Raw genomic sequence first — 16005 nt, forward strand, 5'->3', positions numbered from 1 at the left:
GCAGTAGTGGGTGTGAGCATAAGAAGTCTAGAAGCAGTAGTGTGTGTGTGTGTGTTTTATAGCAATGAGTGCACCTAGTTTTCAGTGAGCACAGCTAGTTTCCAGATGATCTTGGTCTGTAAGTACTCTCCACCACTAAAAGAACCTTTTGTGCCAGAAAGTAAGGAAGTGTTCAAAGAAGAAAGGGGAAGCTGCCTTAAAGGGCTCCCATTGGCCAAATCTGGGACAATTTTAGCATCAAAATAAATGTTGATATTAACAGATTATAACCAGCTGAATAAAATAGGAATTCACAGGTTTATACCAATATACGTAATCGTAAGTGTGATTCAGAACTATCATATTTGCAGTCAGTCTTCATCATTCTCAGATTACTTATTGTAAATTTTCCTACTCACTAAAATTCATTTGTGACTCAAATCCAATGCTGGTATTTCCACAGTCATTCTTGAACATGTGGAAAGCAGTGAAAACTTTGAGTTGCCCAGCATGTCACCAGCTAAGGTCAGACAGGTGGTGGTCTGCCTTCTCGTTTCAGCACTCACACTGGGAGCCAGTGTCCTTCTTGCAGTCTGTTTTGTGCCATGTTTTTCAAAGTTTTGTGCAGTTTGTTTAGGTTTTTGCAGTTCAGTGTGGCCATCAAGCATAGTGCTAAAGTGCTGGCTGTTGCTTCTAATGTGATGTGCCTTCTGGAGAAAACACAGAAGTGTTATGTAAGCTTTGTTCGGGTATGAGTGATGGGCTATTGGCCATGAGTTCAGTGTTGATAAATCAACAATATATATAAAATAAGATGTGTTTAAACAGAAACACAAATAAAACAAGGTTATGTATTAATAGATTGACAAAAATATTGTGACCAGAGCTTCATAGGAACCTAATCTTGTGTTTCCCCTGGAGCAATTATTCAATATTCAATATAAGTGTGCTGGTGGCACTTTGTAGAATGTAACTACCTACTGACTACTTACTGCCTACTAACAGAACTAGAACCAACTACTGACTGTACATAGTTTCAGAGTATCTCCGCTACCATACTTACCAATCACAGAGTGGAAGAGAATAACTTACCAGTGGGAAAACCTGGCAGCTGATCAAAGTGAACATTATCAGTAATAGGACAAATCGCAGTTCTAGGCTACCTGTTAGAGGATATGAGAACATAGCATCACTTCTGTGTTACTCAGCTAGAACTTCACAATCTGAATCCAGTAGTCAGGAAACATTATACGAAACAAAATGGAGAAGCATTCTAAAGCATAAATGTCCCATAATCTTCAAAAGTTATCAGGATCAAGAAAGGAGTTCCAACTTGCCAGAGACTACAGAGATGTGACAAATACAATACAAGGTTCTGAACTGGGTCCTTTTGCTGGAAAGGACTTTACTGGGATACTGGGGAAACTCAGGTGGGGTCTAGGAGTTGACACTAGTGAAGTATCCATGTTAACTTCCTCATTTTGATTGTTCTATTGTGGTTATGTAAGAGAATAGCCTTGTAGGAAGCATTTAAAGTATTTTCACGGTGCTGGGACATCTTATTTGCAAATTAACTTTCAAGTAGCTGAGGAAAATAATTATTTGTACTGCACTTGGGACTTTTTGTGTAACTTTGTGATTGTTGCAAAATCTAATCCATTGGATGACAAAGATGCAGTAAATAGCATTCACAGAGACAAAAGAAAAAGATCATTTGCATGTATTATAACTGACTCAAGAAACTAGAGAGCAGTGAAGCTGCGGATTCTCAGCCGCAGAGCATGGCAACAGACAGCACAGAATAGATAGCAATTTCACATCCAGAAATACCGAAAGTAACAAGGCATGGATCACACAGGCAATCATTTGAAGAATTTGCATTTTCTCCCTCTGTTTTCAGCTGGAAATTTCTTTCTGCTGTAACCAGTAAGTCAAAAGCAGCAAAGACATTGCTATAACATTAAAAGCTTAATTTTATAGACTTTATGAAATACCACTATGGAACATTATCCTGGCCTACCACCAACTGAGAAGATGAGGACTTGAAGAAAACAAGGGCAGCAGATAGAGTCTCTATAGGAGAAATGTAAAGGAGTGATGACAGGAAGAGTGGAGAACACGTATATGATACAACCAAGAGATCATATGATAAGAAAGGCACGATGTTATGAGTAAGCAACTTAAGGCCCATTAAGGAAACCGGGCTGTTCTCAGTTCTTCTGACATGACCCCTTTACAGTTCTCCTTGGGAGAACTGGCCCATGGGAAAGTCCACAAGCTCTAATTCCAGGAGGCCCAACCGTCGCCCATATTCCTCTATCAGTACATCACTTATGGAGCTTGTGAGTGAGGAGTGGTACAGACAGGTGAATATAGGCTTGAGATTCACGTGTATGTGGGTGGATTAAAACAATGGACTACTGTGAGATGAGCAGTGGTGAAATCTCTTTCAAAATGTGGAATTAGTAATGTCCTTGGTGAGTCTGAGGACAGTTTATTGTTTGAAGATAGTGATGACTCAGTTCCTAACACAGTAAATGCTATTGGTGAAGAGAGTCATCCAGATTCTAGCTGTGATGTCAGGTTTTTATTCTTTAGGACTGATAATTTAACTTTGAATATGATCATTGGCTAGATTTTTTAGTACAAAGACTAATATCTTTATAGTATTTTCCATTTTGTTTTATTCTTATATTTTTTATGTATTTTGGTGCTCTTGACATGTAACTGATACTTGTCGTTATACACGTTTCCATTAGAATTCATTATTTTTTTAATGTAGATTACTGTGGACTGAGGCTCTTTCAAGCATTTACTTTTTTGTAAGCATGGGGAGAATTCCTTGAGATACATTATGTTACTTTATGTTTTGCATTGAGTGTTACTAAACTGTTACTATGACTGCCTGCATAGGAACTCATTCATATTTACTATATTTTGCTACTTCCTTTTTACCCATTCTTATCTCCATATTTTCTTTGTATATACCACACCGAACAATGATTCAGATTTATTTTATATTGCAACTTGCTTTTTATTCTCAACAGCCACTGAAACCACCGAAATTTTAGACCAGGCTTATGCAGTACTGAGGTAGCATATATTTCATGTTCTAGTCAGTGTGAATTTTGTTTTTCTGCTGTGAACCACCACTCCATGATCTCATACACTTCTTTTTTGATCAAGTGATTTTATACTTTTCCCCCCAACAGTCTGTAGAATATTACTAATTATCCATAACTTATGTTTTCTTCCTAATTTCTAGCCGTAAAATATTCTATTTACATGAGCAAGATAATGTGTTCTCTATAACACTACTAAACCACTTTCAATGTGTTTATTAGTAACAAGTTAACATTATTTTTCCAAAACTTTCCTTATAAAGTTGGGATGCATCTTTACATATCAGTATATTTTATATGCTGGCAAATTTGCTGTTGCCATTTTCATGTTCCATTTCTTATTAAGGATTTAGAATAATCTTCATGGTTATAAACTTAATGGCAGCATAGTACACTGCAATTTTAATTTGTCTTATTCAGTAAACTGCATTGTTAGACATTTAGGCTGCTTCTAGCTTTATTTTTTTTTTTCCTGTTTTAAAAATCATTATCCTGACCTCCACTACAGCTAAAATTCATGCACCTAGAACTTTCTACTGCTGTTGAAGTAATCTCTCAGGGTAGTATAATCTGGGAAAAGGATTACCCATGGTAAAGGATCTAAGCGTCTTTTCATTGTTATACTTCTTAAATCCTCTCTGGAACAAGGGGAAAATAAATAAATGTTACAGTTTTTGCTACGAATATTGATATGGTTTTCCAAAGGGATTATACCAGTTTAGAGTAAACATTTACTGGTTTTATCACAACCTCTACAGAATTGGATGCTTTATAGTTTTTTTATTCTATTTAATTAAGGATATTAATTTGCATTTTCCTGGTTTCCCTTGTAACTGGTTATTTGTGTTTCTTCTTAAGTCAGTTGTCTGTTTATATTTAATTTGCCAGTCATGAAATTTGGATAATAAATATTGTCTTTTTATTGAGAAAGCTCCAAAAAAGTTCATAAATGTTGCCTCGTTTTGAATTCCTTTCTCTCATCCAGACAAATAGGAGACTAGGGAACCAAGAAGCCACATTCATGTTCATATAGGACACTTAGCACATAATAACAATTTGGTAGGTGTGTTCTAGTGAAACAGCTTCTTATCTCTATTTAAAAGCCTTAAATTTGGCCAGGCACAGTGGCTCACATATATAATCCAAGCACTTTGGGAGGCCAGGTCAGGTAGATCACTTGAGCCTAGGAATTCAAGACCAGCTTGGGCAACATGGTGAAACCCCATCTCTACCAAAAAATAAAAACATTTTAAAAATTAGCCAGGTGTGGTGGCACATGCCTGTAGTCCCAGCTACTCGGAGGATTAGTAGCTGAGGTGGGAGGATTGCTTGAGCATGGGAGGTCGAGGCTGCAATAAGATTTGATTGCTCCACTGTGCTCCAGCCTAGGCAACAGAGACCCTGTCTCCAGCAACAATAACAACAACAAAACTAAACCTGAAATTCCATTTCAAAATGTTTTAAAATTTATATTCAGATATAACTAGAATTTGGTATGTCTGGACTTTTAGAAAGAAACTTGTATCGGGCCAGGCACAGTGGCTCATACCTATAATCCCAGCACTTTGGGAGGCCGAGGTGGGCAGATCACCTGAGGTCAGGAGTTTGAGACCAGCCTGGCCAACATGGTAAAACCCCATCTTTACTAAAAATACAAAAAAAGATAGCTGGGCGTGGTGGTGGGCACCTATAATCGCAGCTACTTGGGAGGCTAAGGCAGGAAAATTGCTTGAACCTGGCAGGCAGAGGTTGCAGTGAGTCAAGATCGTGCCTCTGGACTCTATCCTGGGTGACAGAGCAAGACTCTGTCTCAAAAAAAAAGAAAGAAAGAAAGAAACCTGTATCAAAAGCTAGATGTAAAATTTTGAAATAAAAGTGCTCAGGAAAATGTTAAGTGGTAACTTAAACATAGGCAAATGTATATGTATAAAATCAGTGTTTCTACAATGTCAAGTGGCTGAGAAACTTTCTGATTTGGGAAGACAGTCATGGGATTTTTACTCAGCAGCGTTTTTTTCTAGCTTCAGCCTTAAAGTTTTAGAGCAATTCTGAGAATGCGGAAAATTGGTAGTAGTCTCAGACTGCAGTTAAGTACCCTGGCTTTGTTTAATTTGATACTAATCAGTTATGTCTTGCTAGAAAGAAACCACTGGCAAAGGAGAAAAGTCTCCTCCTGGGATATTTAGTCCAGATGATTTTTAATAATTATAGTTTATTTGTTTTGTTTTAAATTATTGTAAAGGAAAATCATTTGTGTCTTTCTGTTCTGTGCCTTTAGAAAATCTGCCTACCCTCTATCTATGGAGGTTTACCTAGTGGCAGCTTCCACCAGTTACAGGCAACACAATGTTGACTGGTGAAGCTGAACTTACAAGGTTTATGTGGACAAGGAACTGTTTTTAGGCAGGTATCAGAAGGGAGAACAGAGGAAAGGAAGATAATTTGAGAACATAACACTCCACACTTTTTAAATTTTACTGTATTTTATTTGATTACTTGATGTTTTATTTGGTTATTTTCCCCACCCTGCCCTACCCATCACCTTTTTCTAAACACTGTGTATACTTTTTGGTTATATGACAGTTGAGTCAGTAACATCTTACGGGTGTTTTTATGGAGCAGCATTCTAATAGAAGATTCTGTGTTTTAGCCCTGAAGGGTGCAGTCAGTGATTAACTGTAAAATTCTATTTAGACACATGATGGAGCCACATTAAACTGTTGCTGCCCTCAGGCTATTTGACAGCTGTCTGCCTTGATGTGATATTTAAATCATGGTGAGACATTAGAATAGCAATACCAATTCACAACCAAAACATGTTTCTGAAATATGAGCAACTACAGACAAAAAAAAAAGGCCTAGATATCACTTGAGTGGTTTCTGATGGGCAAATTGTAAATATCAGCACCTCTAAGCTTGAAATGTTACCTATTCACATAGAACAGTGAATATTCTTGTATATAATTGATCTTCAAGCCAAGAAAGTGGAACTAGATTGCATCAAATGGAGAAACCTGAAAATAATCTTAACTCCTACCTAGATGAATGTAGCAAGCTTAGCTGGTCGGTCATCTCATCTAGGTTCAGCTCCTAGAAGACTCTAACAGTGCCTGTTTACGTAGTCCTGATTGCTTACTGCCGTACTTTGTCCATTGAACATGTCAGCATACACAGAATTATCTCTTTTCATTTTCAGTGAAAAAGACTTTGTCACTGAAACTGCCAATTACCACATTTCTGTTCCTTAATGAGGAAAAACTTCCATCTGGTATTCTCCCGGCACGATACTACCAAAGACCATTGAAGCCATGTTGCATTCTCGTAGTGTCAGACGTAAATTTAAGGACGTTTGTGAACTGTCAGCATCAGCGTAAATCCCTGTGTTGCCAAGTGCTCACTGACTCGTGCTCTCTGGTGATCAGGGCCAGCTTCAAGGACATGTGACACTTGCTGTCTCATAGGGTCTTGCACTTGGTTTAATGCTCTGCTGTCACCATCTTGAAATTATTAGTAATTTTTTTTCACAAGGACTCTCACAGTCTTATTTTGCACCGGGCCCCACAAATTCTGTAGCAGCCTGCTGGGTTTTTCTGTCATATAGTTCTGCTTACCAACGCTGTATGTGAAACCTTCCCTAGAGAGTTTACTTTTATTAATATGTTAATATCCTTTAAAAGTACCAGTTTGTTATTAAAAATATTTGTAGAGCTCATCTCCCCTTGCCTTCCCATCTCCTCTTCCCACTTCTTGCAGAGACATTCCCCCACAGCATGCCTGGCACCTGACCCATGCAGAGGTAAGGGGAGGGAGTGCAGAGATGGCAACTGCAGTTGTTGGGAGATTGTTAACATTGAGCAAAGAAGTCATTTGAGTTAGCAAATGAGTAGATGTTGTAAAGATAAGGAGAGCCAGCTTTTTCACTCCCCAAAGGGATTAACAAACGCTTAAAAGGTGAAAACTGAAAAGACCAAGGTACCATGTTAGTATTGGAATTATCAGTATGAACTTATGGGTTTAAAAATTTTAATTTTGAAATAGTTATAGCATGTATGTTTATATATATATACACACATGTCTGTGTGTGTGTGTGTGTGCGCACGCGTGCATATATTTCTTAGTAGTATATATTGAGAGGTTGTAGAGGCAATGACACCCCAGTGGTAATGAAGACAGTGAATTCCCAGATCATAGTTTCTAAGTACCACTCTCCACTTACAGGAATCTGGGCTTGGAAAAATGGCCGTTTCCAGGGCCGGGGTAGCAAATATACAGGATGAACATAGAACATCTTGTTCCAGAGAGTTAGTAAGTAAATAGCCAAAGAATGACGGGGGTCATGTCAGAAGGGCCTAGAAACCAGCCTGAATGCATACCCACTGGCAAAATCTAATGTCAGCATCAAAATAATGTTAATATTAGGTAACTTGTATAATATAGGAATCCATGAGTTTATACCGAAACATTTAAATGAATAGATAAGAAAGAAGGGAAAAGTCTTCCTTACATACAAGGTCAACTAGTAAATAGAGAAAGGATGGTAGAAATAGTCTCTGGCAACCATGATAGGAAAGGTGATAGAGACAGGAGTCATCAGTGAATGTGAGAGTAGTAGTTGAAATTTTGATGAGGAACAGGATGTTGTCCTGATATTGACATTTCTCCCCATGAAATGTTGCTCAGATGTGAAGGGGGAAATGGTGACCACGGTGGAGATAAGTGGCAGACCAACTTGACCAGGGGATCCTGTGATGCAACAAGTCAATATAGCATGCCTTTCGATATGATTCACTGATACGGGGCATCGTTTCTGTAGTATTCCTGCCAAGATTTCATGGCCTCACTCTAGTCATGAGGAAACACTGGACACATCCGGTGAGAATACTATTAAGTATGGTGTTACCGATAGACATTTTTAGACTGGATACTATTAAGTATGGTGTTACCGATAGACATTTTTAGACACGAACAAGTTGAGGAAGTTCCCCTTTATTCCTAGTTTACTGAGAGCTTTTATCATGAGTGAGTGTTGGATTTTGTCAAATGTGCTTTCTGTTTCTACTAATATGATGGTGAGATTTTTCTACTTTAGCTCATTGTTTGATGAATTGTGATAAATCCCACTTGGTTTCAATGTATAATTCTTTTTATTCATTTGATACATTGGATTTCATTTGCTAATTTTGTTGAGGATCTTTGCACCTATGTTTGTGAGAGATGTTGGGCTGTAGTTGCTGTGATCTGAATGTTTGTTCCTCCCTCACAAAAAAAAAAAAAAATGGTTGAAATCCTTTTGGGATGTGATTAGGTTATGAAGGCAGAGCTCATGAATGGAATTAGTTACTCAATAAAAGAAGCCCCAGAGAGCTGCCTCGTTCCTTCCCTCATATGAGACACAGCAAGAAGGCACCATCTGTTAGAAAGTGGGCCCTCACCAGACACTGAATCTGCCAGTATGTTAATCTTGGCCACCAGAACTGGAAGAAATAAATTTCTGTTGTTCATAAGCTAAACAGTTTATGGTATTTTGTTAGAGCAGCTTGAACACACTCAGACAGTAGTTTTCTTTTTTTCTCTCTTTTTTTTTTTTTTTGAGACAGAGTCTCGCTTTGTCGCCAGGCTGGAGTGCAGTGGTTGCAATCTCGGCTCACTGCCACCTCTGCCTCCCAGGTTCAAGCAATTTTCTTGCCTCAGCCTCCCGAGTAGCTAGGACTACAGGCGCGTGTAGTCACACCCAGCTAATTTTTGTATTTTTTAGTATTTCACCATGTTGGCCAGGATTGTCTCGATCTCTTGACCTGTGATCCACCTGCCTCGGCCTCCCAAAGTGGTAGGATTACAGGCATGAGCCACCGTGACCGGCCAGTAGTTTTCTTATATAAGTTCTTTGTCTGGTTTTGGTATTAAGGATCCTGGCCTCAGAGAATGAGTTAAGAATATTAAAAAGTATTCCCTCTGCCTCTGCCCTCTGAAAGAGATTGTGGAGAATTGGTATAATCTTCCTCAAATGTTTGGTAGAATTCACCAGTGATATAGTTTTAATCAGACTGTATGTTTCTTCTTGTGAGTTTTGGTAGATTATATCTTTCAAGGAATCATCCATTTCATCTGGGTTATCAAATTTGTGGGGATAGAGTTGTTCATAGTCTTCAGTTGTTATCCTTTAATGTTCATGGGCTCTGTAGTGATGTCTCCTGTTTCACTTCTGATATTAGGCATTTCTGTCCTCTCTTTTTTCTTAGCCTGGCTAGTGGCTAATCAGCTTTTCATTGATCTTTTCAAAGAACCAGTTTTTAGTTTCATTGATGGTTTTTTCTCTGTGGATTTTCTGTTTCAATTTCATTAATTTCTGCTCTAATTCTTATTATTTATGTTGTCCTGCTTACTTTGGATTTAATTTTTCTCTTTTTATGGTTTCCTAAAATGGAAATTCAGTGCTATGAATTTTCCTCTAAGCACTGCTTTTGCTGCCCTTGTTCTTTGTTTCTATTTTTGTCTTCCATTCTTTTTCTACCCTTTGTGGTTTTAATTAAGCATTATGTATGATTCTGTTTTCTCTCTTAACATAATCAGTTATACTTCCTTTTTTACTTCTTTTTCCAGTAGTTGTCCTAGAATTTGCAGTGTGCATTTACAACTAATCTAAATTCCCTTTCAAATAACACTGTACTTCACAGGTAATGTGGTATCTTATACTAACAAAATAATCCTGATTCCTCCTTCCTGTCCCATGTATCATTGCTGTCATTCATTTCAGTTAAATACATGCATAAGTAAACATTTGTATATATGTATGTATATACACACAGATATCTATAGCATACATAATTGAATATATTGTTGCTATTATTTTAAACCAACTCAGATCATTTTAAAATAAGCATAAAAGTTTTTATTTTACCTTTATTTTTGTTCATTTTTCTTTATGTAGGTCTGAGTTTCTGACATATAATTTTCCTTCTCTCTAAAGAATTTATTTTAATGTTTCTTTCAAGGCAGGTCTATTAGCAACAAATTCCCTCAATTTTTGTTTGTCTGAGAAAGCCTTTATTACTCTTTTATTATCCTTTTGAAGAATACTTTCATAGGGTACAGAATTCTAGGTTGGTGATGGTTCTTTTTTACCTATCAACACTTTAAATATTTCACTGTAGTGTCCTTGCATGGTTTCTGAAGAGAAGTTGAATATAATTTTTATCTTTCTCTATACGTAAGGTGCTCCCCCCCACCCCCTAGCTTCTTTCAGGAATGTTCTTTATCTTTTATTTTCTGTAGTTTGAAAATGAAATGCTTCTGTGTAGGTTTTGGGGGCATTTATCCTGTTTGGTGTTCTGTCAGCTTCCGGGATCTGTGGTTGGGTGTCTGATATTAATTTTGGGAATTTCTCAGTCACTGTTGCTTCAAATATTTCTTATATTATTTTGTTTCTTCTCTTTCTGGTATTCTTATTACACATATGTTACACCTTTTATTTATTTAATTAGAGACAAGGTCTCACTCTTGCCCAGGCTGTCCTCTTCACTCAGCTTCCTCAATAATTGGGACTACAGGCCGGCGCCTCCATACCCAGCTAATCATTTTAATTTTTATGGGTATATGGTCTCACTGTGTTGCCTAGGCTGGTCATGAACTTCTAGGCTCAAACGATCTTCCTGCCGTGGCCTTCCAGAGTGCTGAGATTATAGGCATAAGCCACCATACCCAGCCTGTGTATGACACATTTTGTAATTGTTCCACAGTTCTCGGAAATTCTGTACAGTTTTTTCAGTCTTTGTTGTCTTTGCTTTTCCATTTTCAGAGTTTCTCTTGATAATATTTCAAGCCTAGAGATTCTTTTATCAGCTGTGTCTGTCTACTAATAAGCCCATCACAGGCATTCTTTATTTCTGTTTAAGTGATTTTGATATCTACCATTTCTTTTTAGTTTTTCTTTGGATTTTCATCTTTCTGCTTAAATTCTCCTCTGTCCTTAAATGCCAGCTGCCTTTTCCATTAGAGCCTTCAGCATGTTAATTATAGTTGTTTTAACTTCCTGGTCTGATCATTCTAACATCCCTGCCATGTCTATTCCTTATGCTTGCTCTGTCTCTTCAAGTTGTGTCTTTTGCCTTTTGGTATGCCTTATAATTTTTTCTTAATAGCCAGACATATAACGTTCTAGGTAAAAGGAATCGCTGTAAATAGGCCTATAGTAATCTGATGGTAAGATGTCAGGGGAGAAGTGTTCTCTAGTCCTGTGATTAGGTCTTAGTTTTTCAGTGACCCTATGACCTGGACACAAGTGTTTCTTAGTTTTCCTACCCCCTTAGATGGGATAGGATGGCTAGAGTGGGCAGGAGTTGAATATCCCCTCCTTCCCCCCACCTCCGCCAGCCACAGGTCACTTGGCTCTGGTTAACTAGTTTCTCCTGTGGGAAAAAGACCTTGTTAAGAAAAGTAGTGCTGGGGCATTTTTCAAAATGGTTTCTTTTCTATTCTCCCAGCCAGAAACAAAAGAATTCATATCTCTGATATTTATAATGTGGGCCCTGGCCAAGCTACTGGAGGTAAATCTAACAATATTGTAGCAGTTGGCCTGTGACTGGGTCCATCCAGAGTTTTAAACTCTCAGGCTTGTTACAGTTCAGGTTTTCTTATCCTAGCGCTGGTTCTCACGGCAGTTTCCACTCAGGAGTCTCTGCTCTGTTAAGCCGCGACGACTTCTCAGGAGTCTCTGGTCTCGGCTTTGGTAAGCTACAACCCCTCCATTCGTCTGTCTGTCTCTCCAGCCACAGGGGCAGTAGTTTGCCTTGTGTCTTACCCTCTTACAGATCCAAGAAGAGGTGTTGCCTTTTCAGTCTGTTGACCTTTTACTTGTTCGGGTGGAGTAGCAACATTCATGCTCCTTAAATGCAGAACCAGAAACTGGAAGTCCCTCCTCTGCCTGTTTTTTACCTGGGATCTTTGTCTTAAAACTCTTGAGTTGTAAGAGTTTGTTATGTATTCTAGATACAAGTCCCTTATCACATAAATGATTTGCATATGTTTTCTCTCATTTTGTGAGTTGTCACTTTTTTTATTGGTATGATTTGCAGCACAGATGTCTTTAATTTTGATGTAGGCTATCTTGTCCTTTGTCACTTGTGCTTTGGTGTCGTAAGAAGCTCAGGAGCATGAAGTTTACTTCTGTGTTTTATTCTAAGAGTTGTGTAGTTTTAGCTCTTACTACATTTATTAGGTCTGTGAACCATTTTGAGTTAATTTTATATATGATATGAGGTATGGGTCCAGTTTCATTCTTTTGCCCATTTGTTAAAATGACTATTATTTTCTCTTAGAATTGTCTTAGCACCATAAATGATTTTTAATGTGTAGGTCTTATATCCTAGCTTTGAAACCATTACTGAACATCCAGGTAGGTCTGACTATGCTGATTTAGCAGATTTCGTAGCCTGGAAACTCCTTGCGGGGTTTAGTTGTATTGGCAAAGTTCAGTAGTTTCTGTAATGAGGCAGACTCAGAGTCTGTCTAACCAAATTGTCATTTGCCAGCAGAAAACTTGAAGTACCAAAGAACGGCCTGGTTGTTTTCCCTAATGTCAAATTAAAGCTCCAAAGTGCCTCAGCTTTTTATGAATGTAAATTACAAGTCTGTCTAGATTAAGTTTCAGTTAATGTTTTCTACCTTTGACACTCATCACATTAATGAATTCCGTATGTTTAATACCTGTCCACAGTTGTCCCTATCAAGTTTCAAAGTATGCTGTTTAGAAAGTAGAACATTCTTTGACTTCTGTATGCTAGTGAAAAGAGAAAGTATAAAGCTGTGCATATGTGTTAATAACAAATCAATTTCTTCATAGGTAGGGAGGGAAGTTAAATTTGGATGGGTGGACGGGGCAATAGGATAAGAGCAGGACAACAGAGCATTGTTTATGATTGGGGAGCTAATGGAGGGAAGTTGCCCTGTTGGTTGAGAGATGGGTTCTGCAGCCCCTTCTGTGGGCTCAGTAGGCTCCGTGGGCGTCTCTTACACATCATTGTCCTGGATTATCTCCTCTGAGTCCATTCTACAAAGGGGACTCTTAAATTAAAACTGTTTTCTACCTATGATAACAGAGCTGAAGAGAGTTTAATAGATGCTTCTTTTAAGGGTTTGAGATTTTTTTATTTGTTTTTGGTGCATTGGGTGATTAACTTCTCAGTGATCAGTTTCCTACATACAGTCATCCTTCAACCCACAGAGGCCCTACCTTCACGCCTCTGCTCTCTTCCCATGTCCAGCTGTCCATGGTATCCTGCACCTCTTCATTAATTTTCTTCTTAATTAACTAAGGACATAGAGAGGAACACGGCCCCAAGTGTAGTCCTGAGATGCTATCTTGTGTTCCTAAGTGAAAGAAGGCTGTTGTGTGCCTTAGAGAAATTACATGTGTTAGGTAAGCTGCTTTGAAGCATGAGTTATAGTGCTTCTGTAACTATAAATATAACTTACTTATATAGTGCTTCTATAACTATAAATAAAGGCACCTTAGTTAACATATAGCTGATTCATTGACATTGAGCTCATGTTAATGAATCAGCTATATGTTAAATAAGGTGTCTTTAAACAGAAACATACATAAAACAAGGTTATGTGTTGATCAGTTGAAGAAAATGTTTTAGGGGCTCACAGGAACCTAACCATGTATATCACCTGTGGACAATGCTTTAGTGTTCACTAATTCAGTATTCACAACAGCATAACTATCGTGAATAACAAGAATTAAATGTATTTGTCATGTAATGGGCACTAACACTGATTGCCACTGACTATCAGATTAATTTTGTGCCATGTATAATGTTTTAAATTTAAGTTTTATATATTTCTTATGAGTGTATATATATTATGTATAGCCATATATTTAATAATTCATATATTTGTGAGTTCTTTATAAATTATTTTAGGGTAAAAAAGGTCATGTAGAAGACTTTATGTTTGGTTTGTACAATCTGAAACAGTAAAATTAAAAAAAATACATATGTTCCTCGACAAAATCAACCATATTTTTTACTTTAATAGCTTTCATTTAGTTTAATCTGATTACTAATTTTAAAATATATTTAAGAACATTATAGCTCCAAAGATAGAAATTTATTTTACTGGAAACTGTAAGTAAGCCGTATCTACTAACTCTGGTCACTCTAATATATATGTTTTATGTCACTCTCCCTTTGAACCCCCCAGTGTGTCTTTCCCTTAAAGAATTTTAACTTATCTTAGATTTATAGCATTTTTATGGCAACTCTCCTGGCTTCCAGAGCCTAATAGACTTATTTGTATAACTTTTAAGGCTAATTGATTGGCTTTTGATGCTTTTGCTAGAGGAATATCTTATTAAAATCAAATGGATGAATTAGCTAATTGTATTTAACATTTGAAGGGATAAGTGAAGAGGAGGAAAAGACTCAAGTTGATTCAAAAGCAAAATGAGAAGAAAAGATAATCGGCATATTCTCCGCAGCTTTCCTCTGATCAACCAAACAGGAGACAAATTAGAGACTTGTCTTTGAGTAGGAAGCAGATGTGCCAAGCACATCCCTCAGATTTTGTTGACTGTTTATCTTTAGATACTGATTTTTGTCTAAAGGAGAGTGTTGGAGCAACGGAAATGGAACTCATAACTTCAGCTTTTGATGGAAGTTGATGCCCGGCACTTCATGCTGTATTAATGCCAGGAAATAAATTTTATTTCCTCCTATCTTTAGGCAAGCTGTTATTCCTCTTCTGCACAGTCACTTTTAACTTAGATTTCTGAGAAACAAGGAAAAAAAGATTGACTCTTTGAGAGCAGTTGCTGGCTAAGCCAGGCTTTTGAGCATCCCAGTTACTTGTCATTCAGCAGCTGTGTGGGAAAGTGTAAGCTACGTTGTTGAACAAATTTTGTAAAGGAAAAAAAAATTATTTCTTGATTTACTTGGTACAAATGTCTCTTTACTCAAAAAACCTTTACAAATGGTTATTGGGCATTCAGACATTTATTTAGCACTCTGTAATCTTATAAAGTGATTTCCATCAGGTGCCTTTCACAGAAACCCCAAGAGGTCAGGGGAAATCATAATTTCCTTCATGAGAAAGCTGGGGCCTAGAGAAGCTCCTTGTTGGGAAGCTTCACCTCTGATTTCCTGGTCTGCTTCATAGGCTTCTTGCTTTTTTTGTTTTTGTTCTTTTTTTTTTTTTTTTTTTTTTTTTTTTTTTTTTTTTTTTTTTTTTTTTTTTTTTTTTTTTTTTTTTTTTTTTTTTTTTTTTTTTTTCCTGAACATCCTTGCCTTACTGCTGTGGAGAATGATTTGCAATAGCTTATGTTTTTCTCCTGTACAGGGATATTCCAATGCCTTTAGTCAGCTCAGGAGTAGAGCATGGTAACCTGAGAGAGCTGGCACTTGCAAGAATGAAAGACCTCGGAATACAGGTAAGAGTAAATATGGCTGTCAGGCCACAGCTATAGAGAGAAAAGGAATCTGAAATGCAAAAGACTCTTCTACTATCACACCTAAAACTAGACTTGCGGGTCAGGTCCGAAAGCCCCCGGATGTTGAAGGGCATGGTCACTGGCCCATGCTGGAGCTACAGCCAGTGGTGCAGAGGCTGATCCTGTTCCTTCATTCCCTTCTGCTTCCTTCTTCCTGCTCGGATTGCCAACTGCATGCTCCACTCCAGTTTCTAAAACCAGTTTTTCTTTTGAAGTATTAGGCTTGACTGAAGAAAAAGGAGATGTGATTCCTGAAAAGAAATTTTCATTTGAAAAGACAAGGATTACGTGCATGAAATAACTACCAGGACTCCTGTGGCCCCACATACACCACTCTCCCATCACTCTGGCCGTTGAAGTCCCTTCTTTGGTCACAGATATTTACTAAGCACCTCCTCTCTGTTGGCCCAGGATGTA

The 16005-nt window shown here is 37.7% G+C and overlaps 1 protein-coding gene across 2 annotated transcripts in view; it reads left to right on the plus strand.

Annotated features, from left to right (window-relative positions):
* Positions 1-16005, plus strand: part of ELP3 (elongator acetyltransferase complex subunit 3) — a 98054-nt gene that overhangs the window by 46585 nt on the left and 35464 nt on the right. For both annotated transcript variants that reach the window (XM_017540426.2, XM_037742677.1), the window contains one exon: positions 15438-15528. In XM_017540426.2, coding sequence (XP_017395915.1) covers positions 15438-15528 — 91 coding nt within the window. The remainder of the gene's footprint in view (positions 1-15437; positions 15529-16005) is intronic.

The sequence above is a fragment of the Cebus imitator genome, unplaced genomic scaffold (genome assembly GCF_001604975.1).
Source record: "Cebus imitator isolate Cc_AM_T3 unplaced genomic scaffold, Cebus_imitator-1.0 Scaffold125, whole genome shotgun sequence".
NCBI classification, from domain to species: domain Eukaryota; kingdom Metazoa; phylum Chordata; class Mammalia; order Primates; family Cebidae; genus Cebus; species Cebus imitator.